General features: G+C 57.4%; 1 protein-coding gene across 2 annotated transcripts; it reads right to left on the reverse strand.

Annotated features, from left to right (window-relative positions):
- Nucleotides 1-414: 414 nt before the first annotated feature.
- LOC146396269 (NUT family member 2G-like) lies at nt 415-8121 on the reverse strand. Of its 2 annotated transcripts, XM_084995938.1 has the most exons (8): nt 7976-8121; nt 7013-7261; nt 5410-6105; nt 4336-4464; nt 3152-3324; nt 2428-2723; nt 1850-1966; nt 415-1458 (listed from the first exon to the last, which is right to left on the reverse strand). In XM_084995938.1, exons 3-8 carry the CDS (start codon nt 5775-5777, stop codon nt 673-675), a joined length of 1869 nt encoding a protein of 622 aa, XP_084852064.1. In that variant the 5' UTR covers nt 5778-6105; nt 7013-7261; nt 7976-8121; the 3' UTR covers nt 415-672. The 2 variants fall into 2 exon arrangements, with proteins under 2 accessions (XP_084852064.1, XP_084852065.1); XM_084995939.1 differs by lacking the exon at nt 7013-7261 and having other exon boundaries at nt 7976-8079.
- Between the last annotated feature and the right edge of the window lie 1408 nt (nt 8122-9529).

The raw sequence follows: 9529 nt of genomic DNA on the forward strand, positions 1-9529 counted from the left end.
CTGTCATGTGGCCACTTCAGAGAGGCAGAGAGAAACTCTCTAGAGGTAAGGGCTGCCTCCAGCCTCCATTCTCATGACTGGTGAGTGTCCAGAGGGCTGAACGGCACAAAAGCAGCTCTCCATCCCCAGAGTGTTCCGGGATGCAGAGCATGGAACCGATGCCCCAGAAGCCCCCTAGCCCAGCAGGCTGGAGAGACAGGGATGATGAGGCTGTCCCTGGGGCTAGTGAGAGCTGTGTACTCCCAGGAGCAGCCTGGGCATCCTTGTCTCTGTGGAGGAAAGACTTAGTCATTCACCTGTGGATCCAGACTGCCTGGGATCTCACACATGCTTCGTTCCTCTCAGATCCCCTCTCTGTCCTCAGACGACCCATCTCTGAGGACACAGGCACATGCAAGACGACAGTGGACCAAGTGCATTTCACAACAGAACGATTTTATCCATGTTTTACATCCCCCATCGCAAAGGAGCTACTGTGCCCACCCACACACACCCAGACCCAAGTCCCCACCACCTAACCCCACCCACCCACACCCCCTCCTGGCTCTGGTCATTCTGTCCTTCCTCCCCACCCCTATGGCAGCCAGGATGGTTGCTAGGACCTGGAGGAGCCCAAGGCTTCCATGGGGGCTGCCCAGTTGGACTGGCCCTGGAGGGCTGGCCCACCGTTCCCTACTGGCTGCAGTGCCACTTCCTCCTCCTCCGTGTGACACATGGGTCACACCTGCTCCTTTTGGGCTGGGAAGGGTCAACCAGCCCCAGAGCCAGGGTGTGCCTCCCAGAGCCTCGCAGGTCAGCCCTAGGCCTCGCCAGGTCCTCAGCAGCAGCCAGGCCTCCACACCGAGCCCGCTTTCTAGACTTGGCAGCTTTCAGGGGGCCTGAGCTGAGGCCCATTCTCTGGGGCACGGGGGCCTGGGAAGCTTGCTGGGCCCTCTGCCCTGCAGTGCAGACAAGACCCGAGGCAGGGACAGGGCTCTGTGGCAGCCCCCAGGGTAGCAGGCTGTGGTGAAGGCCCAAGAGGAAGGCCAGGCTGGGGAGCTCCTCCTCATCCTCACTGAACCCGTGACCCAGCCCTGGGGCTCCACTAAGGGGAGAGGCCTCCCTGAGAACCTTGCTGGCCCTGAGTCCTGATGGAGGGCCCGAGCGCTTGATGCCCTGGCGAAGAAACGGCTGTGCTGTTCCAGCCTGAGGGGGCTCCTGATATCCTGGAGAGGGCACAGAGCCTTTGTGCCTGAACAGGCCCCTGTCTGTTTGTTGGTGCCTTAGATGGCCATGGAAATCCATCTGGGGTGTACAGGTTTCATCTCTGACCCCAGGCTGTGGGCCTTGCTCGTTCCTCTGGGCATCGTGTTGGGCCACAGACTCTGAAGGTCTTGAGTCCAGGTGGGGTGCCCTGTGATTGGGAGTGGCTGGCACCCCGTCATCCTCCTCCAAGGCCAGGACTTGTGTCTGCACTAGCTGGTGGGAGAGAGGTGGACAGTGACTGCTCTGCACCCTCCAGGGAGAGCCGGGGCTTATGGGCAGGGGATGGTGAGATGGGACTCACATCCACAGACAGAGCCTGTGGCCCTCCTGCCTTCCTCCTGCACCTTCTCCCCAGCAGGGTCCTTGCCCTGTCCCCGGCTCCCCTCCTCCCCTTCCATTCCTCCTGCCCTGCACCCACCTGGGCAGCCTCCCGGGTGCAGGGCCTCTCTGTCAGGGGAGGGAGGGACAGAGCCTTCAGGGCCTCCTGCTCTAGGGCCCTCCCCGGCCCTGGCTGACCTGGGTCCTTTCCTCATGGATTTCCAGGGTCACCTGAATACCGCCCCCTGCCCCCAGTCTCCCTAGTGTCAGTCCCTCCCCTGGCCACCTCTTCAGGGGAGAGTCCTTCCTCCTGCTCCAGCTCCTCAGCCAGGCCCGAGAGATCCAACTCTGGTTCTGGGGAAAGCAACTCTGCCAGGAATCGGGGGTGAATGACCACCTCCACCTGGAATGGAAGGGAGAGGCTGTGTGCAGCCTTGGCAGGTGTGCCCTGGGGGGCAGGAAGGCCTGGGAGAAACGTGACTAGCAGAGGCCAATCCAGAGTTCCCCTCACAAAGGGGGAGCTTTCAAACTCCCATAGGTATTGTCTACTCTCACATAAACACACGCACACACTCACAAGCAGTTGCACATGCAGACACATTGGCTCCAAATCACAAACACCTAGGCACCGACCCAGACACACAAAGGCCTACAAAGAGAGAGAGACAGACACATGTACAACTTACACATCCACATATACACATCCTATGCACCAAAGTACACTCAGACACACAGGAAGACACACAGATGTCAGGGTCAAGGACCAGAACCTAAATCCCATTATCCTGGGCCAAAGCCAGAACTAGGGTGCCAAGAGCATCTCTCCCTGGAATCCTGGAGTCTCAGACTCCAGGCCCAGCCCACCTTGGTGTCAAAGTCCTCCTGGGAACACAGCTTGTCCACGTAGCTGAGGAGATCCGGGTCTGGGAAGCAGCCGTCCTTGTCCTGTGGCAGCTCATATCCATCCTCTCGACATTCCATATCGGACTCCCCTGTGGCTGAGGGGCCAGGACCCACCAGTGCCTGCGGGATGTCCCCATGCTCCCTGCGAGCCTCAGGGGCAATCTCCTTGGGGGCCTTGTTCTCCAGCAGCTGCCAGGCTCTGCGTGGCCTTGGGTGGGTGTGCTGGACCCTGGGGCCGTGTTTCCTTGGAGCACAGGCTGAGGCAGAGCAGGAGGAAGGGAAAGTGAAGAGACCCAGCGCCCAGAAGCTGACCCCTGAGCAGGCACAGGGGAGGGCATTGTGGTGGGGCAATGTATATGCATGTGGGAAGGGGGAGGAGCAGCCTGAGCCTCAGGTTTGGTGGGAGGCCAGATTCAAGTCAGGGACAGGTAAAAGTCAGGTGTGAGAACGTGTGGAACATCTAATGATCAAGGGTCTCCCCACCAGCACACTTGTTAGGCAGATTTCACAGGGGCCCCTTAGACAGGGAGGAGGGTGATGAGGTTCTAAATGGACCAGGTCCACACCGCAGAGGGGAAAAGGGGGACTGAGACACCCTCGGGGGCTATCTGTGTTGAAATACCAATGCCCCCTTGAGTGGAAAGGACCCATCTGGGAACAGGGACCATGCCTAGGCCTCTCTTACCTGTACCTTGACCTCCAGGGGGAAGGTGATTCACAGACTGAGTGCCCCTTTTGCGGGATGTGGGTTCCTGAGGAGCCAGCTTTGTTGGAGCTGGAGGAGGCATGCCCTGTGCCCGCGTTGTGCAGGACACGTTCCCCATCCTGATCTCATCCTCTGCCTCAAATTGCATGAACCTGGGGGGTGTTGAGGGACAGGCCCCAGTGAGAAAACCACCTGGACTCTGGAGCCCACCCAGTGCAGCAGAACCAAGGGGGTGAGGATAGGGTGTCCTTAGGTCTGTCAGGAGCCTGTGAAGTGCTGTCGCAGCAGGGAACTGCAGTGGCAGATATCCAAGGTCTGGGCCTCCTCCTGCCTGACCAGCCCTGGAGCTGGAGGGCATGGCCCAGCAGAGACCCAGGTCAATCTCTGGGACCAGGCTTAGGGACTCATGGTGGGCAGTGGGGGTCCCTGCTCATGTGCCCCCAGACCTTGTCTGACCCAAACAATGGAGATGGCCAGTAGCCTGGTCTGGCACGTATCTCCACAGAGCCCTTGCCTGAACCCAGAACCTGGGGCTGGGAGTGAGAGTCTGGGAAAGCACGCATGAGACAGGGCCCAGCACAGGCTGGAGTGGGGATCCTACCATTAGAGGTGAGGCATCTCTTGCCACTGAGAGCTAGCTGCTCCTTTGGTTTTGTTTGGAAACTAGGAGGTTCACATGCAGAAATGACAGGGAGGGCCAGAGACCCATGGGCTTCCCCAGGGATGGCTGGTTGCCCATTCCAGCCATCGTTGATGAAGAGAGGCCTACCACATGCTAGGTCAGTGATGGCTAGTCACCCAGAATGAAGGGGTGCCAGGCTGCCGTGTGGAGTCCTCAGCCCTGCACAGCCCCCATGCCTTCAGGGGACCCCCTCCTGGGCTGCCGTGCTCCCCAAGGCCATTCTGAGGCCTCCCCACATCAGCATCACGGTAGGGCAGAGCTCCTGGGACAGACAGGCTGGAAGAGCCAAGCTCTCCAGGTGGCAGAGGGGATTCTGGAGGCCAATAGGATTTGGGGATTCAGGGAACAGGAGGTGTCAGGTGCCAGCCTCCTCTTGCATCCTCTCTGATTGCTAGCACCAGAGCCAGATCCTGCCCTGGGGCCTGCCCATCACCCACCACCCAACCCACCATGTCACCCATGGCCCAGGACCCTGACTCACTTTGCTGCCATTTCATAAAAGGCCATCCTCTCAACGGTGCTCATGTGCTGCCATTCCTGCATGGCCTGCCGCATGCCCTCCTCAAGCGTCATGGTGGGCTTCAGGCGAGCCAGGGTGCGAAGCACTGGGCTGTAAGCCCTCAGGGTCAGTCTCTTGGTACAGCCCAGCCCCCAACTGCCCAACCCCACCCAGCTCCAAGGCCTCCATGGGCCCCACCCCTGCCAAACCCAGGCTCAAGAGGGGGAGACGAGGGTGTCTGGAGAGCAAACGCAAGCCTTCCTGGTGCCTGGTGCCACCACCTCCCACTCACCAGAGGATGCTTGTCCACTCCCTGGCTATAGCTGGGACACTCTGGCTGGGGGCGGGTTGCCATCTCATATAAAACGCAGCCCCATCAATGCGGGAGGGCAGGCGCCAGTCTACCAGCTAACAGGTCTGAGAAGCCCAAGGATTCTTCTGCCCAGGTCTCTGCACTAGATGGCCTAGTCCCCCTTTTCGGAGGGACCTCGGGTCTAGGAGGGATGTTCCTGCCAGGCTCACAGCTCTAGGAGGATAGACCCTTGCCCGTCTATCTATGGACAGCTCGACCACCTCCCCGTTCACACTGGACTTCTTCAGAACAACAAGGACCAGGCATGCAGAAAGTTCCGTCCTGGGCCTGAATGTCCTAAGCCTTATCTGAAGTGATACCCACTGGCTGCCAGAGGCCCAGGTCCATGTTGAAAGGAGGTAGCACCAGAGAAGCAGGTCCCATTCAAACTCTGGCTCCTCACATCCGAGCAGGACCCTCTCGGACTGCTCTCCTGCACTCAATGTTATCATGGCAGTGCAGAAAGTGAGACAACTGGTCTTGCATGGTGGTGGTAGCTGAGCTAAGGCACGGACGGGATGTCATGGACTGGACGTGGGACACATCTGAGTGCAGACGTGCCGCCTCATAGCATGGACATTGCTGTCAACCCTCCTTCTCTCGAGGTGAAAGGATGCCTGGAAACCTAAGCAGGGAGTCCATGCCAAGGTCCTGTATATGCGAAGGCTCCAGCTGAGCTAATGAGGGTCTGAGAGGTCACTTACATGAGAAAGCAGGAGAGAGCTTCCGCATCGGGGCTCTGGGGCAGGTGGCTGCGGGCCAGGTACTTGAAGCGCTGCCAGCGTCGGAAGTTCTGATAGACGCTCTTATGGTGAGAGGCGTCCTCCTGAGGGCCCGTGTGCTGGGAGGCATGCAGGCTGCCTGCCCCAGAGGTGCCATGTGGCCACGGCCCAGAGGTCCCTGGGGGCAGGATGAAGGCCATCTGGGCAGCTGGTGGTGCCGCTTGAGGAGGAAGGCCTGGGGCCAAGCCTCCCTTGCCAGCCTGAGCTGCTGCAATAGCTGTGGCAGCCACCCCGCTGTCCCCCACAGGGCTTGCTATGCAAAGGGGTGCAGGACACAAAGCACTCCCCATGAGGGCCCTGGAAGCATTCCCATTGAGGGGGGCCTGAGGGCGCCCAAAGGCCTGAGACTGGTGGGGCAATGCTGACCTCCCTCCTGACAGACTGGGACAGGGATGTTGCCAAGCCCTGGGGCAATGGGGCCATGGTCAGCAGGAGTCACCCGAGGTGTCATGGGGTGAGCTGGCTGCAATAGGGTGCTGCCAGGCAGGAGTAATGGGGCCATGGTCGGTGGCTGGTGCTGCTCCCAAGCTGGCTGGGGTTGGGAGCCAGGAGTGGGGGGAGGATAGGAGCGTGAGGCCCCAGGGGGCATGACCACATCCGTGCCCGGCAGTGGAAATGCTGTGGAGAGAAAGGAAAGGGGTGAATGGAAGAGGAGAATGGGTGACATGGACGGAAGCTCTCTGGGGACTCAGAGGGCACACCTCAGTGGGAGAGGGCATTTGGCCCGAGGAAGCTGTGTGTTGTGCAGATGTCGTGGAGGGATGTTCATGGTCTTGACCCCCGCACCCAGTTCCCTGCCCCTGTCTACCGACAAATGCTCAGCTCAGCAGCAGGGATTGGAGAGCCTCCCTGAGGAGCTCCCTGACACCTCGTCCTCACAGGCTGTCCCCACGTCCTGCACCTGAGAGGCCATCTACTCTGAGCATGCCCCTCAGCAAGGTCACTGGCAGGTAAGGGCCTTCTCCAAGGTCCTTCCAGGCACCGTGAGGCCTTTGATGGACCTCCACTGTCTAAAGTCGAAGGGCCTCACATCCTCCTCAACCCTTCCTCTCGGGATGCTCAGCGCAGATATGTTCTGTTATACTTTCCTGACCTCACACAACACCTCTCAAAGGCTGCGAAGATCGCTCTGCACACAGAACCCTTAGACAAACACAGAACAGCCCCACCAAGCATGCACCTGCCTCTCCGAACCACCCAGAGTGGACACTTCACGGGGGCTAAGGTGTGCCACCCCATCCCGATGGCCCTGAATCCCTCCCACCATGCAGTTCTGCTCCTCAGAGAGAAGTCTGAGAAGTCGGTGTGCGTCCCCGCATTTTTGCAACTTCCCTTCCAGGGTTGGCTTCCAAAGATGAGCAGGGGCACAGGGTGGCTCATGTGACAAGGGTCATGGGAGTGGAGGCTGCCTGTGGTCCTTCCCCTTCCAGCTCCCAACAATGGAAAGTGAGGACAACCTGAGAATCAGGCAGGAGTCAGGTGCCATTGTGAGAAAACCGCCCATTCAGGAGAAGGAGGTACATACCACGAGGCACCGAATTGACCTCCACAGGTGTTCTAGGAGGTTTCAGAGTAGCAGACTAGATCATCTTCCTGCTTCTGTGCTACACTGCTTCACCCCCCGCCTTTACAAAGGAAGCAGCCTTCCTAGGCATTCCACCTGCACCAGCCTCTCTCCACATGTAGTAGTAGTGACTTGAAATAGGAACACACTCTTCATCTCAAAGTCAGGCCTCAGCTTCTGCCGTGAGCCACCTGACATGCTGTGCCATGTCTGCAGAGACGTATTTCCACAAAAGGGAAACCAATACAGAACACCTCAGGCCCACGAGTCCTAGCTTGGGTGAAGTCACCTGGTTGCCCTTCCCTTGTGGAATCCAAGGCCACAGTTGCCTGACCTGAGAAGTGAGTTCTGGGCGGGATGGAGGGAAACGTTCTGGGCTGTGGCAGTGAGAGTCACATCCTGCCCAGCTCAGAGCAGACCCTTTCCTGAGCATGTGGCCACAGACAACACCCACCAGCACTGAATCGTTTTCTGACTATACCCTCCCATTCCACGCCCCCATTAGCCAGAGTATGCTCCAGTTCCAATCCCTTAGAGAGGTCTGGTGAGGCGAGCTTCAGATGCCTGAGGACCACAAGGCGGGGCTAGGCTTTCCCCATGACCCACCCAGGGCCAGCCACAGGACACTGGCTACACACACGTTCCAAGTGGCTTGTCTCCCTTCTAGAAACCGCCAACCTGCCTGCTGCCATCCTGCCTCCCCAACCAGAGCAAGGCCTCTTGAACCACCTCCAAGCAGCTGTCCTCCCCAAGGCAGCCTCAGGTTTCTACAGGCTCCCCAGCTGAGATGTCCCTGGGGTGCCGTGCTCTCGCCTTCCTCTCCTTCCGTCCAACTCCATGTCCACAGTGAAGGGTCCCAACGGAAACCCAGGGATTTGAGGGAGGCCCTTTCTCTTGGAAAACAGCCCCTGTCTAGAGGCTTACCGCCTTCTGAAGCCATTCCCACAGGCATGGGCCTGGACCACCACGGGCTGGTGGCCTCAACGTGGACAGTCAAGAGCAGGACCCAGCGAGAGACCTGCCCCAACAGATGCTCAGGACGCAAGTAAAGGAGCCCAAGTTTGAATCTCAACAGTAGAATGCGGGCCTCCAGTCATTCTGCAGTGGGGGAGGGGCCGAGGGCAGGTGAGCCTGGGTGGGGGTGGGGTGCCATTCCATGCTGGCCTCTGCAGGGAGGCAAGAACCAGACGTTTCTTCCACCTTATGCAGGGGCCAGACAATTGTCGAGTGCCTCGTCAGGCAATGTATGTGTTGGTTTTCAGAGTCACAGCACCGAGGTTTGTCTTGATGTTCCCTTTCCCTCTGTTATTCATCAACTTGTTTGTTGTCCTTCAACCGCCTCAGCTTCCGTCCTGGCTTCAGGCTCCCTTCCCCAGAGGCCAGACTTTTGGAACAAAATTCACCTTTTATCATCTGATAACCACTTGGGTTTTCATGGCCACCTGGAACCCAATGTTTATGGTTTGGCTTCTCTCAGCAGACCCACCATTTGTGATTGGTGTGTGTCCGTCTTTCCTAAGGAAACCGTCCTTGTGTGCCAACCAGCATCCAGCAGGACCCACCTTCCTCATGTTCCCTTGTGCTGGAAAGGCCCAGCCTATCCAAAAAGCCACTGCACAGCCCACGTGTCCAAGACCAGAAATCAGTCTGTCGTGTCTCCAGTATGATGACATTGCTGGTAAGTCTTGGAGCTTTTCCCTGTTAAATGTTTGAATGTAACATTTTCAACAAATCCTCCCCTCGCAGGGATCACAGTCCACGTGTGCCAAATAGCATATGGAGTGCTGAGTCCTCCTCTCCCCTCTTTCCCCTGTCCACTCAGTCCTCGTTCCCACCAGGGATCAGAGATACCTGTTTCATTCACATCTTTTCAGGGATCTTTTGGGCAAGCAACTTTGAATGCCATCCGCTTGCCTTTGCAGGTAGTATTACTTTGTCTCTGGTTGAAATGTACCATGTGCACAGGGAACTCCATCTTGGACTTGTGATGGAAAAGGTTGGGGGATAATGTGAGAAAGTGATTACATATGTATCCTATATAGATATATATGTATCATATATCATATATACATACATCTGTCTGTACGACAGGGTCCTTTGGCTACGCAGCAGAAGTAGACAAAACATTGTAAATCAACTGCAGTGGAAAACCTAACCTCTTGTAAGATCAAAGAGTTCCTCTTGAGAAAAAGTAAAAAAGGAAACGAGAAAATTAAATTGCGTCCCCTTAGACCTGAGTATCTTTCCTTTTGTTGCCGTCCTACTGATATCGTGGCTCCTCTGTTACTGGATGCATTTTTAACATGGGAGTTCCTCCATTCTCTTGAAATTCAATGTACTGAAATGGCAGAGTGCTCAACGCCAGGCAAAAACAATAGTAAATGTGCAGCTCCATTTGAGTTTTTCATTTCCCATACACAGTGCCTGCATTTAGCCTGACCTGTGTCCCGTGCACCATTTTGGACATATCTTTACTGC

Source organism: Sus scrofa, chromosome 14 (genome assembly GCF_054392235.1).
Source record: "Sus scrofa isolate SSC_HxYL_T2T_F1_AM1 chromosome 14, Sscrofa_HxYL_maternal_Yorkshire_Landrace_v2.0, whole genome shotgun sequence".
Lineage (NCBI taxonomy): Eukaryota > Metazoa > Chordata > Mammalia > Artiodactyla > Suidae > Sus > Sus scrofa.

Coding starts and splice junctions, on each gene's coding strand:
- LOC146396269 (XM_084995938.1), bottom strand. CDS start 5,777: ATGGGGAGTGCTTTGTGTCCTGCACCCCTTTGCATAGCAAGCCCTGTG. Junction 3,325..4,335: donor TTTTATGAAATGGCAGCAAA/GTGAGTCAGGGT, acceptor AACACCCCCCAG/GTTCATGCAATTTGAGGCAG. Junction 1,459..1,849: donor AAGGACTCTCCCCTGAAGAG/GTGGCCAGGGGA, acceptor CTCTCCCACCAG/CTAGTGCAGACACAAGTCCT.